This window comes from Macrobrachium rosenbergii, chromosome 41, assembly GCF_040412425.1.
Source record: "Macrobrachium rosenbergii isolate ZJJX-2024 chromosome 41, ASM4041242v1, whole genome shotgun sequence".
Taxonomy (NCBI): Eukaryota; Metazoa; Arthropoda; class Malacostraca; order Decapoda; family Palaemonidae; genus Macrobrachium; species Macrobrachium rosenbergii.
Window position 1 is genome coordinate 11,431,558 of NC_089781.1, and position 14,890 is coordinate 11,446,447.

Genomic DNA, 14,890 nt, shown 5'->3' on the forward strand with positions numbered 1-14,890 from the left:
CAATTAATGTTTTGGGGGTAATTAACCGACACTTTTGTCTGCATTTTATCAAAGATCAGAGTTAGTGGTTTTTAATTAGTACAATAATAATGCATTTATCACCTTAATGACAAATTCATACCTAATGAAAGTAGTCGAGCCTTTAAGCATACCTATTCTGCAAAGCGAATATCTCTTCTTATCTGCATTTGCATTGCTCCTCGATAATCGTAAATGCACCGACGCCTGTTATCCTGTTTTATTCAACGAGATAACTCGTTTTACTGTTATTGGTGGAAATCCGCCGTTTGCTGGAACTCGTCTCGTTTATTTTAACGTTATGTTTCCCATAATGTTTCGGCTGCAATTCATTTTACCCTAATGGGCGATAGGGCAACTCGTATCGGGTTTAGAACGATATCAGTGTGGAATAACAGATTCTAAACTTTAGTTCAGATGCGAAAGTTTTATCATGTCGTAATGCAGTACTGTAAATAAGTGCAGTCATAAAACATTACTGGCTTATTTGACGGGAAGTTGGGCATTTAATCGGGGGCTGGGAATTTGATTGCGTACTGGGTATTTGATTGGTTGTTGGACATTTGATGTGGTGCTGGGCATTTGATCGGGAGCCTGGCATTTGATTTGGAGCTGGGCATTTGATCGGGAGGTGGTTATTTTAGTGTAAGCCGGGCATTTGATAAGGGATTTGATTGGTAGTTTGTCATTTTTTATTGAGAGCCGAACACTTGATTGGGTGCTGGGCATTAACCGTGAACTGAGCATTTGATTTCGAGCTGGGTTTTCATTGGTTGCTGGTCATTTTATTGAGAGCTGGGTATTTGCCCGGAAGCAGGGCATTTAACCGGGAGCAGGGGATTTGATCGGGAGCTGGGGATACCACAGGATTCGAAATCAAGTGTGGGGAAACAAAAACCCATTTTTCCGTTATCGCGCAAATTGAGAAAATTGTTCTGTTGCAACTCAAAGATTAAAGTAAAACTTGGCTGTGAACTACAAATTTAGTGATAATACTGTATTCAGCTCTCATGGTGTCCCAAGGGTCCCTAAAAACTTCTCAATTTAATATATTTCTCCTGCTGGCTTTAGAGGTTTAGTGAAATTTACTTCCTCCCACAGCGCTATTTGCTTGGAGCATGGCGTTATTAGTAAGAAAAAATTAAATGATTACAATATAATTTATTGAGTTAATAAGAGGCTAAAACCCTCATCTACCTAATGATTTTTTGTTCTACAACCTTTTATCCCGCCCCTTTATTTTCGATTCAGGATAATCTTTATGAGAATTATCTGAACTCGCTATTTCACGGAGACTTGACATCACCAAAGTCGTGAGTTTATTATTATCTCTGCTTAAGAAGTATTTTTTTCCGTTTGTTTGTATGTTTTGTGGTCTGTCTCTTTGCGTGCGGGATTATGCAAAATTTTTTGAGTGGTTTTTGAGAGATGAAAATGTAAAAGTTTTGGAGGAGGGACCTATAGCTGGGTGGGTTGTCTCCGTTGCGAAGGTTTGCGTTATCGGAACGTTCTTGCGTTAGACATAATCCGCTAACGATATTTTGGAAAATTAACATCCCAACATGTGACGTTTCAGACTGAGAGTTTAGGGACTTCATTCGGTATCCTCGTACCTTTGTTTTCAAAAATCGTAATTTTGAAGTTACTTTCTTATATTCGGTTCATGTTATAGGTTATTTTGAATCACACGAACACCTTTTCACGGGACTTGAGAGGCGCGACTCTCTCTCTCTCTCTCTTCTCTCTCTCTCTCTCTCTCTCTCTCTCTCTCTCTCTCTCTAGACCTTGGGATCCACCTCATGCGTATTCTGGGCACGACTTTCCTTAAAAGGACCTGAAAAGGGAAGGCTTCAAATGTACTCTTGGTAAAGAGGGGATTCAGTACAGAAGTAAGCCTTGGTGAGTCTACAATCATCGTTTGGTTGTGCCTTTTAATATTTATTGAATTATGGTTTTCAGTTTTCAACACTAAGTACCATTCTAATATAGGTGTGTTTTTTTGTAAAATAGTCATCTTGCTCATCTTGCTTTGTTGAAAATAAAGAAAGTGTCTATTTGCTTTGCTGTCGTGTTTATCATTCAGACAAGCTTGTTTTTCATTTTTTTTTTAATCGCAGGAAAACTTTCCTTTTTTGTTTGTTTCAATTTTGTAAGCAGATCTAACTTTGATATTTGTCCTGTTTTGTTGCAAGTTTGTTTGTAGATATAATTTTCATATTTGAAGACGACCTTGTGACTTTGTCATTCACTTGACACAGGATCTTCAGCGTTACAGAGTGAAATACGTTGGAGCAATTAATGTCAAATTGAGCAAGTATTGTACGAAGAATATATTAGGCGTTAATAGTAAGAAATTAACTGATTACAATATAATTTGAGTGAATAAGAGACTAAAATCCTCATCTACCTAATGATTTTTCTGTTCCATAACCTTTTATTCCGCCTCTTTATTGTCGATTCGGGATAATCTTTCTATGAGAGAATTGCCAAAAGAATACGAGAATCCAGCGATATGTTTCGCGAGGAAGCAAAACTGCTACAGTACCTTACCCCTAGAGATATGCCCGTCCATCAGTGTGGCCACCTTTCGAAATTCCCGTGAAAGCCATCGGAACAGATGCGGCCCATTGCGCTTTACTGTAAAAGATGAAAACTGTGGCTTTTTATATTCTAGACTTTGAGAGTTCTTTGACCCCGAGGGGTCGGCGACCCGATTTCCTTGTATTTAGTCTATCGTCCCAGATTTGGGTTAGCATTTTTAATGACTGCGATTTTCTCACGTACTGGTTCAGTGTATGTTTAACCTTTTTGTATTTAAGTGGGTCTCCATATCCTCTTAAATGAAGCTGTTACCTGCCGTGGCAGGTAACAGTTTCCTCCATGATTCCGCTATCTTAGCCATGGTATTTATTGCCAGTTCATAGTCTTCTTTCTTCCATCCCGGCGAACCCAACACACTGGCTGAGAAATGTTCCTTCGTCCCCTCGGCGGAGTTGGGAAACTTCCACCTCATGGCGCAGTAAGCTTTAACTGACTGAGCGAATTTTGAGATTGTCTTAATTCGCTTGCCTTTTTCATGTAAACCAGAGGGGGAAGGAAGACAGTAAAGCTATATCGCCGATTTAGTAAAATCACCTGAAATCTTCAGTGCATTTCACATTTAAAACTTTTGAGATCTGGCGCCACTTTAGCAGTATACCCATGTGATCAATACGGCCATGATTGTCTCTGCTTAGAGCATTTCTCTCTCTCTCTCTCTCTCTCTCTCTCTCTCTCTCTCTCTCTCTATACATATTCGTTTGGTAAAATGTGTGGGTTCTTTGTGGTCTTAATATCCGGTTATTGGAGTTTTGAAAAAGTTCATTTGGTCTGCAAACATTTCCTCTAGTTTTGAGTTGCGTTTTTAATAGCTTCGTTCTGACAAAGGCTTGGTGGATTGCGTCAATTTGGAATCCTCTTTTTTCAGTTTATTTCTTTTATATTGATAATATTTCTGTTGTAGTAGTGGTAATATTTGTAGCACAATTATTATTATTATAAATAGTAGTAGTAAAATAGAATCTGCCCGTTGTTTTATTTCAAGCTGTAATTTCATTATCAGAGTAGGAACCTTTATGCAAGGAAAACAGATCTGTTGATGTCCTCATAGTAAAAGTGAATTTCTGTCAGATGCTTGTAAGTTCTCTACTGCTACATGGCATAAACGGAGTATTCAGTAGACTACTCCTCCTTCAAGGCCATTGAAATGCTGTGTGTAGTCGGCCGTGAAGCTCGAAACTCCTGAAAATTTGTTTTTAATTGCATGGCTGAAAATTTGTTTTTAAATGCGTGCTATCTTGTGGCGTAACATCATTCACCACCTTAATAACGGCCATAAGAAATTGTGATGAAGCCATGTTTGTGCGTTAGCAGGATGTGTTGAGAACGGGCGATCAGAAAGTGTTTTGTGTATTCGTGATCAGGATTCCTCAAGAATGGGTTAACAGAATTTAATGAAACCAGGGGTGTGTTTGTGGGTGTGTCAGCTGGATATCTCGAGACTGACAAACATAATCTGATAAAACTTTGGGTGTGTTTATGTGCGACTCGGCAGGATATCCTGAGAATAGGCAAACAAAATATGATGAAACTAGATGAATATCAGTTTGGTTGTTGGCAGGATATCTCTACAGTGGACGAACAGGATGATATTTTTCATTTTCTCCCCAAATTTATTTGTCTGTAGGATGCTTTCTGATGGCTGTAAGCGCAAAGTTTTGTTGAAGGATGTTCAGCCATTCTTGAATGAAAACGGCAACAAGAGTTTGGAGACTGCAACCTCTGCCATGGCAGTAATAAAAAAAAATTGTTCCTTATCCAGATCAGGATCTCCCCCAAAATCTGACCGCTTCTCAGTCCCGACGTAAATGTTATCTAAAATTCAAGATATAATTTAGTGCTTAATCCTGCTTGGAAACAAACAAACAGACCCAACAAAAATCTTTTTTCTGTAGATCTGTCAATTAGCCCAGCAGTCCTTTTTTATATCTTCTCCATGCTCTCAAAGCATTTTATTGGATCTTGATCTCCATGTTTTCAGTTTTTTTTTTTTTTTATAATTTAACAAATACTGCATCCATATCATGCGTCCTACGGCTTACTTGACTCACCTCTTTGCACTGCTCTAAATGTTGGTAACGTTTACAGTCAGCTGTGTCTTCAAAACCCATTTGATAACAGCTAGCTTCCATAGCCTGTGCATGTTAATAAATCAAAGTTCCACTTAATAATATAACAGAATGTACAAAGTTCTGCCGTTTCTTCATCTTAAACAGAAATTCTTCTACCTGCATAATAAACTCTTTTGTTCTGCCAGAAGCTCGACAAACAACTTGGGTAACAGAACATTCGTGTCTCGGACAAAGCTTTGCACCACACAAGTCATTCTCGTCTACATGGTCACTATTATTCCCAACAGACTGCAGTCCTTGATTTATTGTAGTTTACGCTCATTATTGTATTAGAGCCCGATTTTATTATTTATGTCTCATTTCTTTGTCATGGAGATATCGCTGCGATATTTTTGTATTTTGATGGAAGGGATAATCTCATGGCACAACTTGACGAACATAAGACTCGTGTTTTTATTTTTGTGCTGTGTACTGTTAAGAACGTTTGACATTTAAAAACAGTATTATGGAGAAAAGGTTTTGAACCTACATTAGAGTGCCGTGTTTATTCCCGAACTGTCATCGGAGACACGGGTGCAGAGTGCAGCTCTGGATATGCGACTTTTAAATCCGGGAAACCCCTGATGGCAAGATATGAATGGACTGCGAAACTCCAATTAGTGGATATTGATTGGCGAGGTGAAAGGGCAACATCCGTTACGTTCCTCTCTTGCAGCTTTTCCCTCAGAAGGGTTGATTGGGATGTGACCACTGCCTCTCTGTTTGAAGTTTGGTGTTTCCGTGACGGAACTCGCGGCGTAGCTTAGTTAATGTGGATTGTACGTAAAATAAGTTTTGAGAATATCTTCAACTTTTGCGATGTCCCTTGTCTTGATACAAGTTGGCAACTAGTTACGGGTTATTATTTCTCTATACACAAAGCATAAAACTACTCTTATAAACACACGTGCGCTGCACAAACACGCACATGGATACATATATAAATATATATTAACTTTTGTACTGTCGAAACAGCAGTTATTGGTAAATGAATTATTCCTGAGCGTTATCGTGTATTTATAGTACACATCCATAAGTGCACATAAATGCTAGGAAATTATTTTTTTAGATTTTAATTTGGTTAGATTCATGTTATCACATGTTTTAGTGATGTTAAACAGCATACATTAGTTTGTTCCAGGAACAAAAAGAGTATGTTTTGGCAACCTGTGATTATGCAAATTATTTTGAAATTATTTTGGATAGATGTGTGTGTATACTGGTATTTTAGTAATGTACATCTAGTCATGAGTGTTTTGATTTTAATTTATTGTGAAGACCCACTTATTATCCGCATTTTTTTATTTAGGGAGTCTTTAGTGTTATTGTTTGTTGTTGATAGGGCGTATAAATGAAATATGTTTCATAATTGTCAGTAATGTTCTTTGATAACCTGTATACTAAGTTGTCTTAATTTTGGTATTCGCAAATATCTCATTGTTTTTATCAGTTGGAATTCCCTAATTGAATATGAATTGTACCTTGGTAATTTATATTATTTCCCTAGGAATCAATGTACTGAAGTCTTAATTTGAATGCGCACAGACTTGTGAGCGGTGCATCCTCCCTTACCATCGGTAGCTATTACCGTAACCACCTTGCGAAAGTTTAAGGGTCGGTTTTCCAGCTCGCTGAAAGTTAATCCCATATGTAAAGACCCGGGGTTTGTATGTTAGGAAAAATACAAATTACTTTTAAAAAATTGTCATTTTAAGACACAGAAGGTGTTATTATTATGAAGGAACTTTTGAAGTGTAGCAGAATATTATGTTGAACAAATCTAAGGAAATTGGTACCCATATTTTACTAAGAATTTACAGTGTAATGGCTTTCTTACTGATTTTAACATTTTTGATACAAGGGTGTCCTCTTTCGGTGAGAATATCTTCTTGAATTTATTAAGGGGTATCAAATATTTCTTTTTTATCCAAGTGGGTAATTTGAAAGTTATGTTAAGGAGGAGCTAGTATTTGTCAGGAAACTTCTGTCTATGGTTGACAGGAATGTTAAACAGTACTTATTTCAGGCCTCAATAAACTTTCGCAAATAAAGTAATTTTCCATTACCTGGCAGCACAGCTGATTTGGAATTATTGAACTTCCCTAGGATGATTGAGAATTTAATATACTAATATAATCCTGTTGTAGAAAAAATTCAGTTGTGTATGTTTTTGTGTGTGTGTTCACATGTACAAACACACATTTTAACAATGTAGTTTTGAAGCGGCATTGATTACTGGCACATGATCACTTATGCCAGTTTGTGATAGCCACTAAAGCTTTAATTTATATCTGTTGCTCAGTCTTGTATACCATTGTTTCTTTTTCTCATCAGAAGTTTTATATGTGGAATAATGCCTAATGTAGAGTGAATGCCATGTGCTGAATACTTCTTGCTATTTCTTTCGTTGCAGGTTCTAAAGAACTGGCAATGGAGTTGTACAGACGTGGGATCTCGGAGCTGGAGGCCGGGATTTCTGTTGACTGCACTGGTCGTGGAGAGGCATACGAAAGGGCACAGAGACTTCAGGATAAGATGAAGACCAATCTTATTATGGCCAAAGAAAGATTAGATATGTTAGGTATGGCGTGGATATTTTGATGTACTATTGGTGACATTTCATATTTATGGATTAGTTGTGGAATCAATTGACAGGTTTTTTGTGAAGTAGAAAAGTAATAGAATATTGTATATGGTTATACTGGATCTTTGTTTTTGCTCGTGGCTGGTACAAAATTGCTATAGAAAGTTTATTTGCCTTTCATTAAATTAATTAAAATTCTATGTGTCCATTGCCATTTTAAGTACTTACTGATCTTCAGGTTTATGTAGAATTTTTAGCTGAAATTTGTGCAGTATTTTTCATTCTGTTTTGTGTGCATTTTTAATATTTCTTTTATTTTAAATCAATTTTAATATGTTCTTATTGATTAAGTAGTAAGTTTTTTATCTGCTGTAGAATTACTTTTTGAATTATTTGGTTTAAGACTGTCACTAGATATTTTCAAAATCCTCTTGTAAAAGGGAGAATTTAGGCTTAGACAACTTTTTTTTAGTGCATGCCATAAGTATTTTTTCTTAAATATTTTACATTTATTTGCTAATATGCACTTTTGTTTCCATCTTTTACTTCTGCGCTCACAGTAAAATATGTCTGTTTAAAAGTGATTTCCAAATGTTTTCACAGTAAAATAACAGTTAAGTGATATACAGTAATTTTTGTTGAAGATGATTACAGGCCATTGCATACAGTAGTTCATTTGTCAGAATTCTTTTGAAAGTGGTATGATTGATACATTATCAATCTGTTCAGGTTTTGACTGGGTAGAATATGTTTATTTTGATATAATTGTTCTTTTTCTGTGTTTTCATGAATCAGAATTTTTGCCATTCATAAGCATTTTTTCAAAAAACATTCTTCATCTCCTTAAAGAAAGAAATATGAGAGCTTTCTACATTCTGTCTTTAAAAATCAGAATGTTCCTGATGCACATTCTATTAAAAAAAAAATGGAAAATAAATCAATTTACTATTTCATTCATTGAAAATCAACTCATGCTATTTTACACTTGCACTGACTGCGGTTGACTTAAAAGTTATTTGATGGTGTGTTATTAACTTGCTGAGGCAACTTTTAAAAAAACAGAGTGTTCATATAGTAGAGCTGTACATGAAACTGATAAGGAATGATAAATGATTTGTAATGTGCCACTGACATACATGGAAAAATAAAGCAAAAAATAAATCTTATGAATAAAGAATTTGCTAGGTTATCCATATCTTAAAAAGTGAAAGGTTACTGTACATTTAACTGTGAAGGGAGACTGCAAATTCTGTGTAAATGATGCCGGCACTTAATAGCTTGTTTTTTGAAAAGTTATTTAGTGAAAATTTGCCATAAATGATGTACCAAAATGTTTTTATTTAAATGTTTAAGCAAGACCCTGATTGTTTTGGTTATTTTACAAGTATTATAAATACTATTGTTTTACACTAAAATAGAGATATTTTACTGTCAATTTATATTATAAAAGCCTTTCAACTTTTGAATAGAATTATTTTATTCCTTAAACATTGTTGGTAGAGTATGATCATTTTGCTTATTTAAAAGTAGTGAAGCCCTCGTTTTGTTTTGTTTGGCAGATTTTTAATTTTACATATTTTTGACCCCTTATTCTTTTCTGTCAGTCGACTGATGCATGAGACACGAGTGTTATTGTTTTCTAGATTCGTTGGTTCACCTGCAGCAGCTGGAGTTGGATGTGCCTCTCCTCACAACCCTCACTCCCCCAGTCACTCCTGCTCCCCGCCTTACCCATGCCCCTACTCGAAACATTGGGGGTGCTAAGGCAACCAACACCCCAAGTCACAAGGTGAACACAAATCATACCCCTTCTCATATAAACAAGCCTCGTGCCCGTGTTGCACCTCAGGTCATGAGTCTTACAGATTCAGGGCGAACCTCTGCTGATCGACGAAATGGGTCCACTCAGCCTAGTAAAGCTTCTGAAGGTAGCGCACTTCTTTGTTTATAGCGTATGCTGTTATTTTCCTCCCTTTTTACTCAGTGCAAGTATTGGACTAGTTTTCATTTAACCCCTCTATATCTACAACTTAGGTTTCTCAGACTTGAATGGTCTTTAGTGATTGTGAGCTACAGCTCATCTGCCATTTTATTTTATGATCACTGAAATTGGTGAGACTTCTTTTGATAGTATGCAATTCAATAAAAATATATTATTGCCAGGGATGTAGCCTTAAAGCTAATTTTTGGAAATTAGTGTACAAAAATGGATTTTTAGTAGTATTAGTGTGGTTAGTATATAAAATACACTATTATAACATGATTAAAATATATATATTAATTTATTTTGCTTCAGTGTCAGTTTAATCACTAGGTTCTTTAGCTTTTAAATACTTTGCACTTAGGATGTTAGCACTGTAAATTGATTATAAATACTCTCAGCATTACTCTTGGGAATAGACACATGCTTCAAGCTTAGCCTCCAGATGCATGTTTAATGGCAGATATTGTTTTATTTTTATTGGATTTGAACATTGCTTGCAAATAAATTACACCTATTGCAGAGATGTAACAAAAGTTAGATCTTGTGCAGGCTTTTTGGCACTAAATAGATACCTGCATAACACTTGATGTGTGGCAAGCTTTATTATGGTGGTTAGTTGAACATGAAGTAGGATGAAAAATCTTGGAGGTCATCTTAAATAAAACTTATACATATACCAAAAACTTGTGAATTTACATATACCAAAACTTGTGAAGAAATTTCATGGAACATTTAGTTATCTGCCTAATATTTAATATTAATTACATAAGTTACATCTGTTTATGTTTTTTGTTAAAATTATGTAGTTGTAGAAAAAATATCCTACTGTATTTGAATGTGAGTATGCTGACCCTTCATACATTCAGGAACTATGAGGTATTAATTGTGAGTGGGGAGTGAAAACATTCTGTGAAAAATTTCATGTATTTTTTTGTTCCTTGGAAATATTCTTGAGAATCATTTGTTTTTTTATGCATTGTTAAGTCTGTTGTAGTGGACATATATATCTCAACTACTCTTTTTTTTTTGTAGTTTCAGTTGCTGTACACAAAAGTGCAGTACTCTAATGCGAAACTTTTTACTAAGTTTGGTACTAACAAATGCTTTGTAAAATTTTAACATGAAATAAGAATTGATGAGTGGTTGCCTTTGTACAGATATTTTGATTGATGGGCATGTAGTTTGAATTAGAAGAGCCCTCATTGTTTGCATTTGGCACCCCCTGGGCACTTTCCCTCTCCATGAGGCTCCTAACATCCTAACAGCATTGCCTGGCTCTACCCTGTTTTACCATTAACCCTTTCTTCAGTCACCAGCTCCAATTTTTTAGCAATGGCCTTTATATAGGCACCAAGTGGAATTTTTTTAGCTTTGTTTATACTGTACTGTGCCTATACATTTTGACCAATTGTATGTCCCATTGTATTTTAAATGTCATTAGTCTAGATTTTTGTATGTTGCAATTGATTTTAATCATTATTTAGGTTTCTAGATATTATTTTTAAATTCGGTAGTCTGGTTAATTTTTTATAGCAGCAACAACAACAACAAACACAATAATAATTATACTGAGAGATGCAATATTTCTGGAACAATTTTCTTCACCTTACTCCTACCATGATTCTACATTTCTTTTGTGCCCTTTACTTTCCATGCTTTACCTTTAGCACTGTCACTTTGATGTCGTCTCACCTAGAAGTCCATTTTCTTTCATCTTACCTTGCTCCAATTTTAACCTCGGAATTCAGAAAAAATCTTTGGTGCCAGCCCTTTGAGTTTCCAGAAATATGACTAGTGTCTTGCATAACTAATAATAATACAGTAACAATCGTCATATAACTAACTGCAAAGTAATTTTGGTATTTTACTTGCATCAGTATGATTGAGCATGTTACACTTAGTTTAGATTACAGTTGGGCCTCATGTTGGAAATTTGTAGTATTCATTTAATCATGTTATTTAGAATTCATCAAATTGTTAGATGTTATACAGTAATAGGGGCAAAGTTAGACTCCTCTGCTTTCTCAGCTACTGCAGTTGTTAAAATACTCCTCTGTAAGGGACTGAGACATAAGCAAAGTGCTGTTGCAGAGAGTAGGTGTGTCAAACTAAGGGAGGAGAATGTTATGTGGTACAAACCCAGTGGGACAGGTATTTTTTCCAGTCATTGAACTTACCTGTTCAGGGATCCCCAGACTTACATTATTCCTGTTATTTCACATTATACTCTATACAAAAAGTCTTGCATTATATGTGACTTGAAAGATTCTTAAATCAAGTCTCATTAGTGTATTAGTATTTGTCATAGTTATGGAAAATTATTTTAAAAACTACAGTAATCTGCCTCCTTATGAAATACAGTAGCATTTATAGAAAACTAGAACTAAATATTTGTTACAAAGGGCTTTATTTTCTATTTACTTCATGTGAAAGTTCCTCTTTAAACTCAGATATTCCATTTAAAAAAACATTCTAACTTTTGAAGTGAAACCAGTTACAATCCTTCCTAATTCTCCCACAACTAATTCCGATTCATTATGGATACTATCAGTGACAGAAAGTGCTGTTTTAAGTATAAAAAGTTTACTTTTAACTTAGCACAGTGAAGGAATTTTGTGTTTAATGACTGCCGCAGAGCTAGAGTTTGAGTCTGATAAACTGAAAGTTATTAGGAACCAAAGATTGTGGAGGTTATCAGTAGATTATTTTTTGTAGACTAAGAAAATAATTTTTGACTAAGAAACATGCCATGACTCACCTGTAAAAATATGCATAAGAAATAGATCTTGGCTGCCATGTCATTTTGAAGAAGAGCTGGAGGCAATTGTATCCTATAACATTTAAAAAAGAAATGAAAATGCTTTAAAGTAGTGTAATGTTGGAAACTTTGATATCTGGCAAAGAGTTTTTATCATAATGCCAAAAGGTTAGTTATGTTTCAGACTCCAGGTGAAAAAATGGCTTTGGCCTTATATGGTACTGGTGAGAGGGTGGAAAATTTCACTCTCACTCATGGCCAGCTATATATTTGAATAGTAGTTCCAGAATTATTGATTGAGCAGTAAAAGCAGCATTTGAAAGAAATGTTAATTTTCTGAGTAAAACACTGAACTCATTTGATCTATTATCATGATGATCAGCTACAAGTCACACGTGCTTGACAAATTAACATGGTAATTGATTGGTTGGTAGTTTAAATAGCAGTATTGGTAGTTGTAGTTTTATTTCTACATTTTAGGGCATTATTGCATATCATGTGCACAGTACTTGTTTGTTAAAGCAACCAACTCTAGGCCAGTAGATCCATATAGCATATTTTATTTTTCCTAGAGGATTATTTTATGTGTATATCTTTGTTGTATATGGTCAGTCTCAAGAATGTAAGCTAATAGAGCTCAAAAATATATTGTGTAGAAATACTGTCCATGAATACAGTGGTAGTCTTTAGTTTATTTTCATTAATGCCTTAAGTTGGATAGCCTTAATTCAGCAACTAATGCTTCTTACTGTCTTTTTTATTGAGTAATTTTATTGACTACTTATTATCAGGCTTTTATTTTGTAAATGCAATTTAAACTTGTGATAAATTTGCATGAACTTTTGTAATTGCTAGATATCTTATGTTCCACCAAAGCTAGTTTTATATTTATATGTTAATTAAGCTTCTGCTCTAAGTTGCTGGTATAATTTCTAGTCAATTTGTACATGAAAGTTTTTTTGTTTCTGTAAATTTACTAAATATACACCTTTATAATTTTCTTAAGATGCTAAGACCTTCAAAAAGATTCCTACTGCCAAGCGCATCACAGCACTCAGCCACAAAAGTCAAACACTGCCTCGCAACATGGGTTCAAGAGTTGTTAGCAAGACACGGGATGGAAAACACCCAGGCACTCCTCCAAGTGTCAGAAGGCAGCTGTCAAATCAGGTGTGTTTTTACTTGTTAAGTTCATTATGATTTTCAGTATCAGGCAGTTATTTGTCCACCATGAGCAGTACTTATTGAATTCATCACAAACTAGTTGTTGACATAAGCTAATGTGTATTTATACTTATACATTATTATTTTATGTTTTCCCTACATTTTTATAGTAATTTGTGCAAGTTACAGTATTTGCAGTTACTGCCATATATTTTAGGTTGTATGGGTTATCCATATTGTATTGGAAAAGCTGCATTTTCCAACTTACATTTTATCAGCATTTTTATATACTTATTTCACCAAAAGTTGAAGGATGGGAATTTGGAAAAAAGAGATAAATTTATGGGAAATTGAATTGAGTATGAGTAGAGATGTAAAATTTATGGTAGGAGCTATATGGTGAACTCTGATTTTTTCTTATTTAGGGAACAAGAAAAAAAATCATCAATAAATCCATGTTTTATTGATTTTAAGTGTTACACCAGACTTTAAGTTTCATAACTCATTTGTGTAACAAGTTGTGTTTAGAGCAAGGATGTAGGTTTATAGGAGTAATTGAGATAACAACATCTGAATAATTATGAGGAATGATTTATGTATGCTCTTGAACATCATGGCAGAATGGAAACAATGTAGCAAATGGCTCCCCAGTGAAGCGAAGAGGATCTGCTGGATCAGGTCTTGCAAATAATGGAAATGGAACGCCAAAGCATACTCCCTCTCACAGAAGAACCCAGAGTGCTTGTATTAAAGGAGTAGACTCAAAACTGGCACAGGGCATCATGGATGAGATTTTAGATACTGCACCACCTGTTAATTGGGAAGACATTGCAGGACAAGAGGTCAGTAAACTTTACATTTTTTGTTCCTCATATGGCTAAACTTTAGGAAGTGTGTTGGAAGTGACAGTTCAACAGATGTTTCATCACTTACTAGGTAGTTTCTGGTTGGTTTTTAGTTGTGTACATGCCTATTTTGACATGTTAATTTGATATGTAATTCATGGACAAAGCTGTACATGTAAATACTGTAATGAATACTATATATATTTATTATTTTGATATGATGTGAGTTCATATGTTTTTATGTATGAAAAATTGAAACTTTCAAAAGCCTTTCCAGTTTTCCAAATAATTTGTCACTAAACTGTGCCTGAGGAAACTGTGAGATAACTAACATTATAATGGATGTATATCTTTACAGGTTGCTAAGAAAGCACTGCAAGAAATTGTCATCCTTCCATCCTTGCGTCCAGAGCTGTTCACAGGACTTCGGGCACCAGCAAGGGGGCTTCTCTTATTTGGTCCTCCAGGTAACATTAATCACCAGCTTTGTAAGGACTATGTCAGGACTGTAAAAGAAAGTTGTTAAGAAGACTTAACCTTTAGCCATTGTGAGACATTTTAAAAAAAATAAGTACTTTATATTTTCAAGCCCATCTATGAAGAACAGAATCTATGTAAAATATCTCCTGTTGAGAATCAGCGAGAAGAAAATTCAAGCTCTATGTAGTCCTACCTCGTGAGGGGGTTAGTGCTGTCAGTGCACCTCATGGGTTGCACTATAGGCATTATTTAAGGTTCTTTGCAGTGTGCCTTCGGCCCCTAGCTGCAACCTCTTTCATTCCTTTTACTTTACCTCTTTTCATATTCTTTTTCTTCCATCTTACTTCA

At 35.2% G+C, this 14,890-nt stretch overlaps 1 protein-coding gene across 3 annotated transcripts in view; it reads left to right on the top strand.

The window, feature by feature from the left end:
* spas (spastin) overlaps positions 1-14,890 on the top strand; it is a 180,325-nt gene that overhangs the window by 157,320 nt on the left and 8,115 nt on the right. For 2 of the 3 annotated variants that reach the window (XM_067083967.1, XM_067083969.1), the window contains exons 2-6: positions 7,141-7,308; positions 8,955-9,239; positions 13,060-13,223; positions 13,838-14,059; positions 14,421-14,529. In XM_067083967.1, the coding sequence (XP_066940068.1) occupies positions 7,141-7,308; positions 8,955-9,239; positions 13,060-13,223; positions 13,838-14,059; positions 14,421-14,529 (948 nt within the window). The remainder of the gene's footprint in view (positions 1-7,140; positions 7,309-8,954; positions 9,240-13,059; positions 13,224-13,837; positions 14,060-14,420; positions 14,530-14,890) is intronic. The other variant, XM_067083968.1, reaches the window with a different exon arrangement.